This window comes from Diadema antillarum, unplaced genomic scaffold, assembly GCF_040938485.1.
Source record: "Diadema antillarum isolate AM-2024a unplaced genomic scaffold, OU_Dant_1.0 seq00001619_RagTag, whole genome shotgun sequence".
In the NCBI taxonomy this organism is placed as follows: Eukaryota; Metazoa; Echinodermata; class Echinoidea; order Diadematoida; family Diadematidae; genus Diadema; species Diadema antillarum.
The window spans coordinates 189,995-208,994 of record NW_027272331.1 but is presented as its reverse complement, the minus strand read 5'-3'; the positions used below and the strand labels follow the sequence as shown (position 1 = coordinate 208,994).

Sequence of the window (19,000 nt, the reverse complement as noted above, 5' to 3'; positions counted from 1 at the left end):
AAAAAAGCCTTGAAAACACATCTTTTCAGTAGCAACTAGTTCGTAGCTGTAACATTTATCCATTATTTTACATACTGTTGTATATGTTTTGAATTGATTGTAAGCGCTTTGGGCCTTGTGGGAAAAGCGCACTATGAATAATAGTAATAATAATAATAATAATAATTTATCAAGTTCATTTATTTATTTATTCATTTATCTATTCATCTCTCTCGCTATCTATCTACCTATCTATATGTATTCATTTGCTTATTTATTCTTTTATTCTCAATATACTCTCCTCACCTTCGACGGTGATGGAGAAGGAGCAGGTAGCAGTGTTTCCTGAGGGATCTACAGCGGTTACCACGACAGCGTGAAGACCAATCTCATACAGGCCTGGCTGTTTGTCTGTGGTCACTTGGCTGACCGTTCCCGAGTTGTCCGTGGCCGTCGGGTCATCCCAAGTGACCATTGCAGAGGACTGGTCAGAGCTGACCGAGGTAGTGATGTTTGGTGGACACACCAACAAGGGAGGCTCCAGATCTGTGAGTTTATCACATTGTAAATCAAGAAACGCATATTACGTGTATGTATGATGTACATGATAATGCATGGTCACAGGTTGAAATCATCAATGACGCTTTCCGTAACCTATACGATATATCTAAGTAGGAGACATTGTATCATGCATTCCCTACTAAAATCTCTCTTAACTCTGAAATGGAGTGTTCAAAATACCTTGAATATTTGGACAACGGAATCATGACTAGTCCCCATGGCAACGAGTAATGCTTCCTAAATGGTTTGATGTCATTTCTCACTGCTGAGAGGCGACATCTTACCTGCTCGCACATCAAACATTCGACACTAGGCAAGAATCATGTTGACGGATTACAAATGTAGTGCCACAAAAAGTAAAGCAAGCTATAGGCACAGATGAATTATTGTCCGATCAATCTTGAATAAAGAATTCCATCAAAAAAAAAAAGTTGGGAAGAGCCAATCAAATCTCACCCTGTATTGTGACGTCGAAGGAGCACGTCGCCATATTGCCCGAAGGATCAACGGCAGTATAGGTGACCACTTGCTGACCAATGGGGAAGTCGCCGGGTGAGATGTCAGAGGTGACGGTGATTTGGCCAGAATTGTCACTCGCCGTCGGTTCTGTCCACGACGCACTGGCCGACGACTGCCCTTCGCTGACCGTTACGACTACGTCCTCGGGGCACGTAATGACTGGCAGCTCGGCATCTGAAAATAGGTAAACATAGTCAGGAATCTCTCAAAGTACACACCTTTAAGCCGTATGACTAAGTCACCGTTCGTTCTGACTAGGAAGTATACATTGGGAGTTAACGCGTATAGTATTGTGCCTCTGGTTGACGTTAATTTCCTTGTGGTGCCTTTAGTCTATGATGAGGTTGTCAGCTGTAAGTGACACATTATGGTTTTATCCTCCCGGGTTTTTTTTTTTAAACTGAATGGTACACATTCCCTCGACCTTTTACTATTATATGTTACCGGTAATTCTTACTTGTAAACGGATTGTCCGATTTTCCTCAAGCTTTGCTTATGTGTTCTACGAATATTGCTGCATTCTATCAATCCACATAATCATGCTTTGGGTTTCGTTCTCATTTTATCTCTCATTTACAACCATATCAGTCTGTTAGTGAGGCAATGGAAAGTCATCACAAGTAGTAGAAAAAAAAAATCACTAACACTACAAGCGAGTAATGCATCAGTAAACATCTGCATGAATCGTCCACACTATTTTGTGAGAAGGCATCGGACACATTTTACACCTACCGATGACCGTGACCTCAAAACTACACGTCGCCTGGTTACCCTCCGTGTCCGTGGCCGTGGCGGTGACCGTCTGCTGACCGATTGGATACGTGCCAGGTGAGAGGTCAGTGGAAACGGTCACCTGGCCGGAATTATCCGTGGCCGTAGGCTCTGACCATGTTACAGGGGCAGTGGATTGACCATCGGCAACAGTGACCGTCACGTTTTCGGGGCATTGGATACTCGGAGCCTCTCCGTCTGAAAAAAAAAAAAACAAAAAATCAGAACAAACCCGGCATGAAAGCGTCAAGCATCCATATAAAAACGACAAACGTTCTCATGCAAGAAATAATATTATCCATATATCATTTAAGGGCAGACACATCTGTGCATGTTGCACCACTGTATTTGACATTAACTCGCGGTTCTGTAATGTTGTTAGAGACGCTAGCTATAAACGTGTATGAGTTTGAGTTGAGTTGAGTTTATTTATTTTACCACGGTGAAAAGCTTGCTATCAGCTAAAAGCTGTTTTTCAACAAGGCCGTGAAATGATAACAAAAACATAGAAATCATACAATGAAGAGAAATACAAATAAAAGCCATAATAATTACAAACGAACGCAAAAAAAAAAATAGAAAAGTGAAAAAAGTCACAAAGTATGCGAAGTGTAAACATAAAAAGTATATACAATTAACACAAGAAATCAAAATGAGAATTGAGGAAAAGAATTATACAGAAATACACAAAGGTTTGAAGAAATTGACAATCATAATATCACATTGCGGACAGATTTAAACGTTTGAATATCAACAACAAAAGGAGTACATGAAAACGTGTCCGTCCGGAACACGAGAGTTGATTACAACATTTTAGCGAGAAACAGTGGCCAATTTGACTCTCGAAGTCCCGTGCGTTCGAGTATGGTCTGTTTTGTATTGTTCTGTCGGTGCATGCCACATTATGATTCATAATCATACTTCACCATGAATATATCCTTGCTTAGATCCGATTATATGAGTATAACATAACGTCATATGTTGAATGGTCTTTCCCTTTTGAATTTAAATCACATGATAAAATGTATGTAGTTTAACCATTCTCATGTTCTCTGCTATCAGTACATCAAACTGACATTTTGCCTTACTTCCTTTACACAAGGCTGTTGATATAGTAATTATTTTCTTCCTTGGATAATCGGGGCATTGCCAACATGTTGATAACACTAATCGATTCAGCAATTGCAGCCAAGCCACAAACCTGTCAATGTCACGTTAAAGCGACACTCGGCCGAGTTCCCCGAGGGATCCGTGGCGACTACGGTGACGGTGTTAGTTCCCAGGGTCAGGTCAGAAGCAGAGGGACTGGTGACGAGACTATCAATGGACCCCGAATTGTCCGTGGCTTGTGGGTCGTCCCAGGTAACAGGGTCAGAAGACAAGACTTCTGTGACGTCATCCGGGCACTGGAGTTCTGGATCCTCCAAGTCTGTGTAAGAGAGTACCATAGTCAACATTCTGGAGTGAAATGTTAAAACTTCAAATACCTACACACACGTATCCCCTCTCCCCACACACATTTTCATATTTGCCTAATGGAAATCAAATGGCTACACAGGACTATAGTTTGTGACCAGCAAACCAGAAATTAATGCAGAAACGTTAAGGGTTAAATATGCAAGCACCGTACCGATTCTATTTTGTAGACAAAGATCTTTACAGATTTTGCATGTTATGACGATCATGATAATGATCGTGATAATGATGATGGCATTGATCATAATGATAATTCATCGTCCATATGATTTCCACAATTATCATTATCATTATGATAGTAGAGTAAAATATGGTCTCATTGACTAAGACTAATTGACTAGTGTTGCTGTTACCAAAAGACTCTATTTTCAAATGATTTTCATCACGTACCCAAAACATAACTGCAGAAGGGGAGGGGTACATCTTGTCCAAGGGTTAAAGCACTCCGCAAGAGTCCAACCCAAGAACTTCTTTTGAAAATCATAATCTTATGCATTATGCGACGATCTTTCCATTCGACAGTCGTACCTAATTTGTACTATGATGAGCAACATCAAGAAGGCACTCACAGATTGAAGCGCTTACACCAATTATGTCATCATTTTTGTTTTGTGAGAACCCTCATCAATCTGACCTTGAACCGTGATGGTAAACGAGCATTGCGCAGTGTTGCCCGACCCGTCCACCGCCGTCCCAGTGACCGTTACGACACCGATGGTCATCAGGCCGGGAGAGTTGTCCGAGGAGACGGTCACTTGGCCAGAGTTGTCCTGGCCGAACGGTCCCAGCCAGGAGACGATGGTGGACGGCTGACCAGCGTCTGCCTCGGTCACTATGTCATCGGGGCAAGTGATGGTTGGTGCTTCTTCGTCTGCCAAAGATTCCATTTTCATCATTAAAGGACAAGTTCACTTTCATAGACATGTGGGTTGAGTGAATGCAGCAATATTAGTAGAACACATCAATGAGAGTTTGAGGAAAATCGGACAATCCGTTCAAAAGTTATGAATTTTTGAAGTTTCTGCTCAGTCACGGCTGGATGAGAAGACTACTATAGCTTGTGATGTCATATGAGTACAACTGTATAAAGAAAGTATAAAGAAAATTCAACATATTCTCACTTTTCTCACATAATAAAAGAATACTCGACTTCTCTCTTTCAGAAGTCAGGGGAAATAATATTACCCCTAACATGAGTCAGTAACACGTCGAAGAAATGTGCACTTTATTCCAAAAGTCAAGGTTTGTGAAATTCTCTTTTTTCCCCTTATATTGTTGTACGCATGTGACATCTTACACTGTAGTAGTCTTCTCCTCCAGCAGTGATTGCACAGATACTTTAAAAATTCATAACTTTTGAACGGATTGTCGGATTTTCCCCAAACTTTCACTGATTTGTTCTACTAATATTGTTGACTTGACTCAATCCACATGTATATGAAGGTGAACTTGTCCTTTAAAACACAATTTCCTTTTGAGTACTAGTAAAAGGCCAATCACATTCTGTCCATGTGAAGAAGGAAAATGTGTGTTTATTCCATATCTTGATTTATATCTTGTGATGACGAATGCACTCACAAGGGAGTTTACGAAGACTAAAGAAGTGGTTTCTAAAAGTAATTCCGTCCTTTGAACTAGTTTTAAATTACAAAATGTATTAACAAAGTTTAGAGAATCATATATTGATAAGTTATCGATATCGACGTGCTCAGTGGTGGAAGCTTGTCAGTGTCGTTGGTTTTGTGATACAAGTTAAAAAGCTTTTTTTTTTCAGCGTGTTTAGTGTGAAACGATAGCACAATCATACATCCATTCAACCCTGTGTGTGTATAGGCAAACTAACCTGTCACCTGGAGGCCGAAAGTGCAAGTTGCCACATTGCCAGCAGAGTCCGTTGCCGTGGCGACCACACTGATGTTTCCCAGACTGTAGAGGCCGGGCTGGTGGGATGACGTGATGGTCGGGGATTCCCCGGAGTTGTCGGTGGCCGTGATGGACCAGGTGACAGTGGAGGTCACTGCCCCCTGGTCTGCCGGCTGTGTGATGTCCGACGGACAGGAGAGGGTAGGAGCCTGTGCGTCTGTGATGGGTGAAGCGAGCAAGGTAACAACATGGCGACATCACATTACTGCCGAAAAAAAACTTCCTGGCTCATCATAAATAAATACTTGATCGTCAAACAAACAAACAAACAATTCGCTCGCTGCCATCGAATATGTGAGTTACGTCATTTGCAAATAATGAGGTTACAGCAAATCAGCTCCGTATTTATTTAGTCACTAGTGATTGATTATCAATCACAGTAGACAACGTTTCGGTCAGGAAACAAAGAGCATATTGCAAGTCATATAGGAATAGGTACGAGTTTCTTCACTTTGTCTCCCTCTACAAATTGAATTTGATAAGATCGCAACTGCTGATCTGTAATTTAACAAACATGTCGGAAAAAAGGAACCAGTGGTACTTGAACCTGTCATCTACTGCTTTCCGGGCAGCGACACTACCACCAGGCTGTCCCTGGTTGCCAGCAGTGACACATTGAACATGGAACAAATACCCAAGCTCCGAAAAATTCCGTCAAATTTCGGAATTTCAGATCAGCAGTTGCGATCTTAACAAATTCAATTAGTAGAGGGAGACAAAGTGAAGAAACTCGTACCTATTCCTATATGACTTGCAATATGCTCTTTGTTTCCTTTCTTTTCTTTCTTTCACATGTAGGAATAGTTAGCATAATGAGAAACATTCGTAGGCCGAAAATACTCCATGGCACACGTTATGACAGAGGCTGACAATACCTGACCACACCATTTCAGATGCAGTGTTTTAAATACATCATCACTCGATTTTCCGTAAAATATCATATACCACTAGAGAAGGGCAAGGTAGTTTTTTTTTTTTTTTTTGGGGGGGGGGATGAAAGGTATTGGGAACAATGCAACGGATGAGTTGGTGGAGCTACAGTCTAGTGTACATTAAAAAATATCACAGTCGGAAGTAATTAATCCCATGTTACATACCTGAAACTTCAACATTGAAAGTGCATTGGCCCGTGTTCCCGCTGGAGTCCGTGGCACTAGCGAACACGGTGTGTGAGCCGATGGCGAAGCTTCCGCCCGACGGAGGCAAGGAGGTCACGGTCGGAGTCTCGCCGGAGTTATCGTCCACGGTTACCGTCCACGTCACGATTGACGTCGGGGCGTCGGCATCCGTGTTCGCTTGGATGGTGTCCGGACACGTCAAGACCGGAGCTTCGTCGTCTATGTCAGATGAAAGTTGTTGGCAATCTTAGATTTGCTACACTTTTTCTTTTGCCTTTTTCCCCAATAAACGCTGGCTACCAAGCATTGATAAAGAAACTCACAAAAACACAACACGGGTGCTCTATGGTTATATTACCAGTTCACTTATACTTCTTTTCATTAGATTGCATAACAATCAATACGATGTATAGATTACAATGGAAAAGAAAGAACGGGTATGATATGGCATAAAAATGCAAATTATTGAACGACGCATTGGATTTGATGATAGAAGATATAGTACTAAGAAGGTCACAAAATCCTGACTGAATTCAAAATCGGAGATCAAATAACTTAGACAGTTATTACAGGTACTTGGGTAGTAAGCACTTTTATCTATAGACCTACCTTAAACCAGGACAAACAGCGGCACCTTGGAAAGCTTAAGCCGAAACACCTCCTGGCCGCAAGATTAAGTTTCAGTATGTATTTTCGTATGGTTAAAAAAAAAAAAAAAAAAAAAAAACATTTCACAGAGATTTTCTCTAATCGGTTTACTCATCGGAAGCAAAGTTTATTGCTTCCGGCCACCCACCGAAGTGTATCGGATCGAGGTCCGATGGATCCGACTTGTGTCAGTCGACTATCAGGTCAGTGTCAGACATGTCGGGCAGTGATCCGATGAGGCAAGATCGTCGATGTCTGGCACTCACCTGATAGTCGACCAACCAAGTCGGATTCATCAGACTGCGATCCGATACAGTTCGGTGGGTGGCCGGAAGCAACAATCTTTGCTTCCCACTAGTGTCCGATGAGAAAAAAAAATACTGTGGAAAGGGATTATAAGGCTGCCTTACCTTGCACTGTAACAGTAAAAGTGCATTGCCCCTCAAGACCCGCACTGTCCACGACTGTCACGGTGATCATGTGACTGCCGATGGCAAACTGTCCCTCCGCCGTGTCTGTGGAGATGCTCTCAACGGAGCCCGAGTTGTCGCTGCCCTGCGGATTCGTCCAGGCGACGGTAGCGAAGTCCTTGCCGGCATCGGTACCTGATGTGACGTCAGCAGGGCAGATCGCCGTCGGAGGTTCGGCATCTAGTTTTGATAGAGGTCGAGGACGGAATGAAATGTTAGGAATGTTCCTGTAGGGATCCTACATGGCTTCATTTTGCTGTTGTTCATTTATCAAGCTTCCATTTCTCTTTTTGATCAGCCCAATTAACTCATTCATTAGGTCATCAGCATTATTCTTTTCCTAACATCAGCTACATAACCCCCCCCCCCCCCCCCCCCGCCGCCGGTTGGTTTGTTCCTTTGTTTATAAGTATAAGTAAATGCAGTTGTTTTCATGATTTCCAGATTATCCGCTGATCAATTGCATCCTTTTTCCCCATACAAGTGACTCCAAACAGAAGTGATTAGCAACATGATGCCTCCTCCCATCCATTCTGCAAAGTTTAGAGAACACAGTATCCCACAGTGTGTTCACAATGTGTTCAATATGGTTGGCTTTGCATGTGAAAACGCTCGAATTTAACAATGTGAAGATGATTTCAATCTGTGATATGATTTTTTTTTTCCACAGAGAGTTCACAGAGTAATGTTCTGTTTCCCGCTGTGAATTTATAGTTCAAAATGTGCATACAAAATGTTTAAAAGGTCGAATTTAGCGCTATGAAAAAAAAATCACACTGTGTCCAAACTGTGTTCACACTATTCACATCGTGTTTCAAACTATGTGACACTGTCTTCATTCCAGCAGGGATTATCCTACTTTCTCTACCTCTATCTCTATATCAGTTATTCTCTGAACTGATTCATGGCAGAAGAATACCCATTTTCTCCCCATAACTCACCTATCCTTTTCCATGCTATAGCGCTTAGAGACATTTTATGTAATAACGCGCTATGTAAATGTTGTGAATTATTATTATCATTATCATTATTATTATTATTATTATTATTATTATTATTATTATTATTATTATTATTATTATCATTATTATTATTATTACCTATCTGTCTTTAAAAAAGACTATGCCACGTGGTTTTGCTGTCGAATTCTCTGTCTACCATAGTCACCATAGAAAGTTTTAACGGGTCACATCTCTATTCATCTAATTGTATAAGTGACCGCGACACAAGGAAAACTATGCCTTTAGTGTTGCCATACTCGTTGGCGAAAAATCGACTTACCAACAACAGTAACCGAGAAGGTACACTGAGCAGTGTTTCCCGCGGCATCGGTGGCCGTGGCGGTGATTGTCCGAGTGCCGATGGGCAGCTCGCCGGGCAGAAAGTCCGTCTCGACGGTGACCTGTGCAGAATTGTCCGTGGCCGTGGGGTTATTCCAAGATGCGATCCCGAAAGCCTCGCCGGGCTCCGTCTCCACGGTAACATCATCCGGACATGTGATGGTGGGAAGTTCAGTGTCTTGGCGACAGAAATGAGATGGTCGATTATACTTAGAAGTAATTCGTTGGAGATTACTAATACCCCTCCTTTGTCGATTGTAGCCTGCACCAAGACTCAAGCGAAAATGGTATAAAGTTGTAGATTTCCACCATGGCGCATTTCATTTACACTTACACTTTTGCATATCATATTGGACCTAGGCCTATACAATATGTAATTGTTTGGAGCAATATTTCCCATGCACATAAAAAAGGTGAAATTTTCGACTATTGAACATCATTTGAAGCAGGAAAAAGGATTAAGCTTCCGTGACATGAAAGAGATCAACGAGGCTACCAGCGGACCAGAAGCGTAACTTCAGTATTGAGAGATCGTGGACTTTATATCCACAGAGATATTACACTGCAAATGGCTCGTGCAATTTCATTGAGCCATGGCACGGTGAGTTTTCCAAAGGCGCTCTCTGATTCGTCGAAAGATAAATGGCCGTCGCCGTCGAATGTCAGACAACGCCAACGTTAAACAGTGTGAAAGTACCACCACACCCACATGTACGCACTCTTACAGTAGAAATACGCAAGTATACAAATACAACCTCTATTGAAGATTTTAGGCGGATACAAAGATGCACTCATAGGGCACTCTCCATGTTAACCTTTTACTTACCCGGTGGCGTCGTAGATTGCGGTAACGTTGTTGCAGGAGCGGAGGTTGTCGTGAGAACAGTTACATCCACACTAACTAAAGAACATCAGAGGAACGAGAAAAAAAATCAGATAAACTCTATACTCTAAATGTACATTTCGTTCTGCTTAATTCAATCTTTTAATCATAATGCAATATCATAAAGGGAGAATTGAAAATATCGGATCTCTCTAGATTCACCATCAGTGACTTCCAAAGTCGTCGACTCCATGCCGATATCGTCGAGGTCACCGTTATCGTCGGCCACGCGGATGATATCCTTGATGGCGATCTCCACCTGGCCCTGCACCTGCCGGATTCGGTCTGCAGCCGAACCCACCGTCGTCATCGCCTCCGTTGCTTCCGGGCTGGGGGTCGGTGGCGTGGGCACTGATATCAGCTTGATGGTGAAGTTGACGATGACACTGCCGGCTCTGAAAGTATATGTTTATTGGTCGATTATGTATTATATATCTATTACCAGCAGGCCTACATATCTCCCTCTCTATCTCATTATCTGTCTATCTATCCATCTATCTATCTATTCTCTAGATCTATTTATCTATCTATATATCTATATATCTTTCTTTCTATCCATCTTCCTATCTATGATATATATATATATATATATATATATATATATATATATATATATATATTGATAAGGTAGTCCACGTGTTGGCAAGATAAAAAGATAAGTAACAAAGCTGCAACAAAGTTCATGCTGTATTCACCAACGGTTTATTTCTTCACACAAATTTTCGAGCGGCGAGACGCTCGAAAATTTGTGTTGATACACTTGAGAAAGGGCGGCGAGACGTGTGAAGAAATAAACCGTTGGTGAATACAGCATGAACTTTGTTGCAGCTTTGTTACTTATATATATATATATATTGATAAGGTAGTCCACGTGTTGGCAAGATAAAAAGATAAGTAACAAAACTGCAACAAAGTTCATGCTGTATTCACCAACGGTTTATTTCTTCACACAAATTTTCAACACTTGAGAAAGGGCGGCGAGACGCTCGAAAATTTGTGTGAAGAAATAAACCGTTGGTGAATACAGCATGAACTTTGTTGCAGCTTTGTTATTTATATATATATATATATATATATATATATATATATATATATATATATATATATATATATATATTGATAAGGTAGTCCACGTGTTGGCAAGATAAAAAGATAAGTAACAAAACTGCAACAAAGTTCATGCTGTATTCACCAACGGTTTATTTGTTCACACAAATTTTCAACACTTGAGAAAGGGCGGCGAGACGCTCGAAAATTTGTGTGAAGAAATAAACCGTTGGTGAATACAGCATGAACTTTGTTGCAGTTTTGTTACTTATCTTTATATATATATATATATATATATATATATATATATATATATGTATATATATGTATATATATATATATATGTTTCTTTCTCTCTATGTTTGTACCTATTATAAAAACTGCACCGTCGCCATGGAAGGTTGCTGGTCATGTTACTGACTGACAAGGGTAATATTACTCTCCCTGCTTTCTGACGGAGGTAAGTCAGGTGGTCTCAAATTGTGCTAGAATATTGAGAATAGTTGGAATTGTCTTGATATGCTTTTATGTAGTTTCGCTTTCTGCTGTAACATCATGAAATGCTATAACCTTTTTTATCCAGCAGCGACGGCACATGATGGATTTCATCCGAACTTTAGCAATTCACAACATGTGAACGCTGTGTCCAATTCTCCTCAAGCTTTCGGCTATACTCAAGTATGTACTCCCTCAATATCTCTACATTCAGTGAATCAATAGGCCAGGGCTGTGTTTAGAGGTGAATTCCTCCTTTAAATCGTATGCACAGTGAGTGGTTTAAGTTGAATCAATCCAAGTAGTTTGTACCTGAAACCATTAACGAGAGTTCCGTTGTAGACATCGCGAAGATCGCTATTGTAAAATACAGCATCCATCTGAACGAAAGGGGAAAGAGAAAAAAAATAAATTCTTTACATTCTAATCTCCTTTGAAAGAAAGATACAGATTAAAAAATACATTTCACTGTTTGGAAATCAATAATCATTTCACATTTAGAACAATTATCGATGAAGAAATATGTGGAGTTCCGTATGTTTTCTCTAGTCCATTTGCAATGAGGACAAATAAAATAAATAAATGTCAATTAAACCTCACCAGAAATCATTTCCATTTCTGGATTTCTGGAAGGATCCTGCTTTATATAACCAGTTTTCAAGTACAATTCCGTTTAAAGATGGTGGTGAATATACAAGTCAGCCTCGATTGAGAAAGTGAAAAGGGTCTACAAACCTGGCTTGTATGAATAGTTTCACGTTACTACGAATTTCATACATGAATTAATGATATATTCACCAGTTGTTCACTTTTTTATTTTTCTAAGTGGCTTCCAAATGCTATAAGCTGTGAAGCAGCGTTTATATTCACGACAGTTAGAATTGCGTTCCTGCTGCAACAAAAATTAAATGGCAGAGGGGTGGGTGGAATGGAGATGTGACAATGAGATGAAAAGATCGATAATTTGCTTGACGCAAACTGAAAATACTGGTAATTCTAGCAAAGTTAGGATTATATTCCCACGTACACACCCACAAACACACACACACACATACACACACACACAAGCAAACAAAAATAAATAATGGTTTTCGACGTTTTCATTAAATGGTTTCATCATGACCAATCATGTAACGAAATTTCACAGTTAGTTGCCTTTTAGATCTCAAGTAACTATCAAATTACACGGTTGGTTGCATTGATCATCAATTTAGAAAAGACACAAAAATTATGAACACCGGCTTACCGTATTTGTAAAATTTTGTGATAATTCCATATACTGCGGCGAAAGGTCGTTATTGTATGCAGGAATAAACGCTCTATTCGAAAGACGCACAACAGCATCCAACTCCACACCGACTGTGGAACAGATAAGAGAAAAATATTTTCTAACTGATAACACTGAAAATATTTTTTTTTTTAACTTGTTATGTACATTTTTCCGCATAGTCACAAAGGTAAGGAATATATATTTTCCCTCTGTTCTCAGTCATCAGAGCAAATTCATTATGTTTAAATTTCAACCAAAATGACACAATACCAGGTACTAGAAACATTGAATATTATGAAACGAGCGGGTTGCATTATTTTCTTAACAAGAATCTCAGAGACATAATACGCAGTGATATGTATCTAACAAGAAAGGCATAGCTAGTGCAAATTTTTTCGTTGTTATTTTTAATTTTACACGGTTCAAAGAACAAGTGAAACTTTGAATTCAGAACATAACTTGAGTAGTGTGAATCTGAAATCAGAATTTAGTATGGTGTTGTCAGAATCCAATCACTGAATTTATTCCATGATTGATCACTGATATTATTTGAACACTTAGAGGTATACTGCGTAGATTGTTCTCTCAGGATGGATGAATTCAGAAACATACACAAAAAGCAAAACGAACAACAGTTATTTCAAACTTCAAATCAAAGCTATAACTATTCTGTCAGGAACATCGACGACTTTTAAACCTGTACTGAAATGTATGCTACCATCAGAATCGATATTTTTCATTCTCATTATTTTCGTTGATGTCAAACTGAACGAGGAAGGGCGCCAAATGAAATGCAGCCACCAACGTTCGAGTCTCAATGCATTGATCTATAATTATAATACCAGTAATTTATTGGTGATTGTTGAAATTTACAGCAATGCACGCCAATCACAAGAATGCTGCCATTGTTGCTTACCAATCACTATTGCGCTGGCTCCCAGAGTCACCTGATTCGTCGGTTGCACTTTTTTTTTTTAATAAACAGACGAAAAAGTGAATCATTATAATGTCTGATACTGTGTCCGTCTTTGCGCATTTATACATTTTGTGACTTTGTTGTTGATACTATGTAACTCAAAATATTTACGTAAACGGACTTATCCTTTTATGAAGTCACGCTAATCTATATATACTGTACATATATCATTGTACGCGTACTATACACACACACACACACACACACACACACACACATATATAAATATATATATATATATATATATATATATTTCATCGTTGTTACCTTGCAATATATCATATCACATATTAAACATTTAACATCAAGAATAAAATGTTTTGTCACATATCGACAAAACCATTGAATTAGCTACATAGCAACAAACAATAAAGGTTCAGCTTTTTGAATATCGATGTAAATGGGCCACGTTGTATATTATAGCGATGCAGAGATGTTACCAAAAAAAAAATGAATATCTACGAACTGCGTACTAAACTAAAGGTGTATAATTCAATACGAACATACATTTTTGATATACCCCTAACTTTGATTTTTTTTTCTATTGACATTGCAAATTGCTTTACAGGGCAAATACGCAAAGACAGGCGGCATGAGAGAGATAAATGTAAAATACATACCAGTGGTCGATTGTATGATTGTGGCAGCAAATGGTCCTAGATAAAATGTAGGAGAAGGAAATACAATAGTGAATACCGATGATGAAAATGGTAGAATCTAACATGCTAGAGGCCCGTTTAAACTTCTTACACTAAACCTCATATCTATAAACCTCCACCTTTCAAACAAACAAACAAACGATCAAACAAATAATTAAGTATAGGTATCATTTATGTTCCCTATATGCTCTTAACCCGCTCCAATGCACTGCCTTCAAATAATTTGAAATATTTGTGAAATGGGTCTGTCTAATTATCACTGCGAATAACATTTGTATGTACGTATATTCATGCTAATGAAATCACACACACACACACACACACACATACACACCAAAGCTCCTTATACAACACCTGCATCTATTTCATAACCAACAATAGGTTGCTGTCAGCTCATAACCAAATTGTATAAGTGTCTCTTTAAACTGCGATGAGTGAACGCCTTCTTTCCTGATGGTGTGTATTCAAGTGAATCGAAGGATAGCGGTGTATTTGTCGCTCTGGTACACTCTAATCATCTGATTAACCTTTACACGACCAATGAGTCTTAGAGTCCACTAATACAGTACGCTGCAGCATTGCTTCTGGCCAGGATAGGGTTAAGCATCAAACTAATCAGCTTTCGGAAGTGAGAATATAGACAGCCGCGAAGCTACGCTGTCACCTGCATAGTAAATTACTTCGGATTTTTAAGAGAGCTAGTCACAAACATTGTTGTCAATTGTTCTGAGTAAACGAGGACTTCTGAGGAAAGTAATTGGCTCACTGGAATGTAAAGCATAACGCCAAATCAAATGTAACATGCTAAGCTCGCGCACGTCTTTTCGACCATCGAAGATATAATGCAAAGAACCTCAGAATCGAGTCAAAATGCTAAACAGATTCATAATATATAGTTATAATACAGATCGATAGATATTTTGGTGATCGTTTCGAAGATAAATGCTAAATACAAAACCTAGTATTGGCTCTCCACGGTTTAAAGAGTTATGTGCAATATAAAATGACGTACTTAAATGGTTGTTATAGTATAATGTCACAATATTTCATGCTTCAGTACGACTCGTCATAAAGTAATTGGGAATATCCCTAGCATACGCAGGTTGTATATATTTCTTAACGCGATCCAAGTATAAAATCAATTTTACCGACATCATAATGCGACTTAAAACACGGATTTGATTTAAGTTTGTTTGCCTAATAAGACAAAGTTTGACCGAAACCTCTCTGTAAATGTACATCATTCGTCTAAACATGAAATTTAGATCAATAATAGAGAAAAGGTACAATGCATTTCTCTGTAAAATGCACACACAAACAGTATCTTTCCAGATCCACATTATTCAGAGCTTCAATGCTTCTGCTGAAGATGACATATACTATGCTATCAAGTGACATAATTCTTCCATTGTGCATAAATCACACACCACGAAGGCAAAAGGACGAACATTTAAAGCGAGGTTTTGTAGAAGGTCTGGGTGTAACCCGATGGTCGGATTTGATGAGACCTGAATAGTCATTGGTCGACCTCGAAACTCTGACGTCATTCTTATGGTTTGGACATTCCGCATTCCGTAAGTACGTCCAGTTTCTGCAAGTTCTTCAGGAATGCGCATATATCGTTGTGTATGTGTTTGTGTGTATATAGTATGTGTGGTAAGTCCAGCGTGAAAAAGAGAAGGCAAAAATAACGTAATGAGTTGTTTGCGTTTTAATTCAAAACCTACGTCAGCAGTGCTCATTTTAGTATGCATTGTATCTGTTCCTGCAAAAAAGAAGAAGAGGATAATAGGTACCCCATGATACCAAATGATAAAAAAGAACACCTGATAATCGTCGCTTCCAGTATACGAACCATCCTAACTCAGATTGTCTTACTTCTAGAAGTAAAATATAAAACCCATGTGCGTATGGATCATGACCACAAAAGGGCTTTAGATAACATAATTGAGAGCAAACGTAAACAAAGATGTATAGAACACAAACACACACACACACACACAAACACACAAACACACAAACACACACACATACACGCTTTGAAGAAAATTGACAGAAATATCCTAGCCTCAACTATGATATTATGTGAATAACGAGACGTTTGTGCACCTCAGTAAATTCGCCTTTTCTCTCTTGCTAGTTTTCTAAAGTATGTCCTGCTGTATGTTTTGATTCCATACAGAGATATGCGAGTTTTCTCTACATTTCTGATGATTCATGATGTAGAGTTTTACTCTTGAGAGTAAGATCCATCATACGGTAGCTTTACTAATTAAATTCATATTATTGCGCCTAGCTGCCCACGATTATTATTGCAAAAGATTTTCCACATACACTGACATATAGAGTGCAGATATTGCTTTTACAGATTAATACACTCTAAAAAATCCCGGGTCAGTACTGACCCGGAACTGGGTCCATTGGGGTCACACACAGTTCCGGGTCAGAAATGGTCAATGTGACCCCATTCCGGGTCTTCATGGCCAAATTCCAAGTCATTTTTGACCTGGAGCGGTGTGTGACCCCCAACGGACCCAGTTCCGGGTCAGTTCTGATCCGGGTTTTTTTTTTAGAGTGTACTTTAGTACAGGGAACATGGGTATGTGTGCTTTGTTTTGTTTCGTTTCGTTTTGTTTTGTTCTTTAGAATTATCTGAATTTGGACGACCTCCACATGCGTTACATTAGCTATCAGAGGAAAAAAGAACTAAGAAATTGTCAGAGATATCGAATTCATGTCTTGAAGGAGTGGTATAGTATAACTTACAGTTGAGCAGATAGTGACATTACTTTTTCCGACCGAAGAACGGTTATACACGCATCATAATACATGTCACTCTTAACTGAGGCCTCACGTAACATTAACTCTCTAAAAAAAATCGAGTGAAAATTTTCACTCTTAAAGGAGTGAATACAAAAAAGAGTGAATTTTGAGTGAAAATGTTAATTTTCACTCGTTTTAGAGTGACCTCAGGGATCACTCCAAAATCTTCGAGTGATCCCTAAGGTAACTCCAAAATGAGTGAATATGAACATTTTCACTCGAAACTCACTCCAATTTCACTCTAAATTCACTCTTTTTTGTATTCACTCCTTTAAGAGTGAATATTTTCACTCGATTTTTTTTTTAGAGAGTACATCAACAGGATATCATTCGTTATCTCAGTGGCAACGGGTTAAGAATGAAAAGAGAACAGAGTAAGTAATTATGCAAACCAAATTGCTTCATCTCGATATATCACTTATGTACAACTCATAAATTATGGGAGAGATTGCATGCTTTGTATTAGTAACATTGTTCAATAGGATACTTAAGTAGTGCACAAACTTTCTTTAGTGCATCTGAAATGAATAATTGGGTTTGTTACAGTGATGAACAAACGAACAAGAGAAACTAACTTCACACTAAAGTTTTCCTGCGATGTGAGGCAAATGAACAGAAGTTTGTTTGTTTGTTTGTTTGTTTATTTGTTTGTTTGTTTAAATCCTCTGTATTCTAGCCTTCTCTCGTCGTGAACAGTATTGGTTAAAGAATATCTTAAGAATGTATAAAGCTGAATTTATGCGAATGAGCTATTTTACCTTATGCCGAGATGAAAAGAGGGAGCAACTTACCAAAGAAGATGAGAATGAGGTAGATACCCGTTCCAATAATAAGCAATAATGAGAGAACCACCAGGGCTATAATTGCGTTTATTGCCAACTTCCGAGTCCTATTCTCTTCTTTGTCCTCTTTGATTTTATATTTTCTGTCTAGGACGGGGTCCTTTTTCCTCGTGAGCCCCATATCGGTGGCGTCGACGCCCGCTCGGGGTCCGCCTGGCGCGTCCGGCAGTGCGTCGCTCTGCGCCCGGCGCTTCTTTGGCGCCGCGGCGGCTGTCCGTGACTGATGGCGCGCCGCGCTCCAATCGCCTCCTTCGCGGGCACCGCGTCTGTCAAACAGTTCGCCGGGGTCCGCCCGGACTACGTGCTGCTTACTGCTATGACGATTTTTCTTCCTGTCGAATTCCCAATTGGCACGGTACACCGGATCGTCGAATTCGCGAGCCCTGCGCGTCTCTGGCTGCGAAGCGGGGTAAAATGATGTTGCACGGAATCCATTGTGAACGGAGAAGACGGGTCCACCAGATGTGGGATCTCCGTAATAATGTAGCATATTCTGAGAAAATATTAATACACAGAGACAGATTGTTACACGAACAGAGAATACAAGCGTCACATTTTAACATACTACGTACCACTAATTTTCTACTTCTATCGACACAACTACTACTTATTTTACTTCTATCATTATACTATTGCTGCATTAACGCTACTACTTCAGCCACCAAAAATTATACAACCATATCTGATTTAGTGTTAATGCTTATATCGTGACAACCATGTGCACCATTACCACACCAGCTCGGATCCTTATTACATTATACATGTATCCTTTCCTTGATAAATTCCTATACACTCTGTTCTCAATAACATACAAAATTCACTAAAAACACTCTGCTGATGGCATGTCATAACAATGATATCGAAAACCCGTGAAAACAAACGGAGCTCATGCAGTATACACACTTACTTGTTAGCAGACAGCTAAGGAGTGTTAATGTCGGCACAGTAAATAGGAAAAAGGACTATCCGTAGCATTTGAATTCGAAAAATCGTCCATTGTATTCTATTCCATACCCGATTCTAATCCTCTCACCAGTTCGTGGTTACGTTGACTGTCTTTGTGACGTCTTAACACATATTGTAGGCTACTTATGCCTGGTTTTGTTGAATGTTGTTCTCCTTCTTCTTGTTGTTGTTGTTATGTCTGTGTTTTTGCTTCTTGGACTAAGTGACTGAATAATACGGTATTCTACCCATGTA

At 39.5% G+C, this 19,000-nt stretch overlaps 1 protein-coding gene across 1 annotated transcript in view; it reads right to left on the bottom strand.

The window, feature by feature from the left end:
- Positions 1-18,290, bottom strand: part of LOC139711156 (uncharacterized) — a 54,455-nt gene extending 36,165 nt beyond the window's left edge. Inside the window, exons 1-14 of the mRNA XM_071623074.1 lie at positions 17,750-18,290; positions 12,477-12,589; positions 11,543-11,610; positions 9,851-10,083; positions 9,632-9,706; positions 8,747-8,983; positions 7,406-7,645; positions 6,327-6,566; positions 5,150-5,386; positions 3,941-4,177; positions 3,032-3,259; positions 1,792-2,028; positions 997-1,233; positions 286-525 (exon numbers count right to left, since the gene is read on the bottom strand). Of these exons, the coding sequence (XP_071479175.1) occupies positions 286-525; positions 997-1,233; positions 1,792-2,028; positions 3,032-3,259; positions 3,941-4,177; positions 5,150-5,386; positions 6,327-6,566; positions 7,406-7,645; positions 8,747-8,983; positions 9,632-9,706; positions 9,851-10,083; positions 11,543-11,610; positions 12,477-12,589; positions 17,750-18,290 (3,163 nt within the window). The remainder of the gene's footprint in view (positions 1-285; positions 526-996; positions 1,234-1,791; positions 2,029-3,031; positions 3,260-3,940; positions 4,178-5,149; positions 5,387-6,326; positions 6,567-7,405; positions 7,646-8,746; positions 8,984-9,631; positions 9,707-9,850; positions 10,084-11,542; positions 11,611-12,476; positions 12,590-17,749) is intronic.
- Between the last annotated feature and the right edge of the window lie 710 nt (positions 18,291-19,000).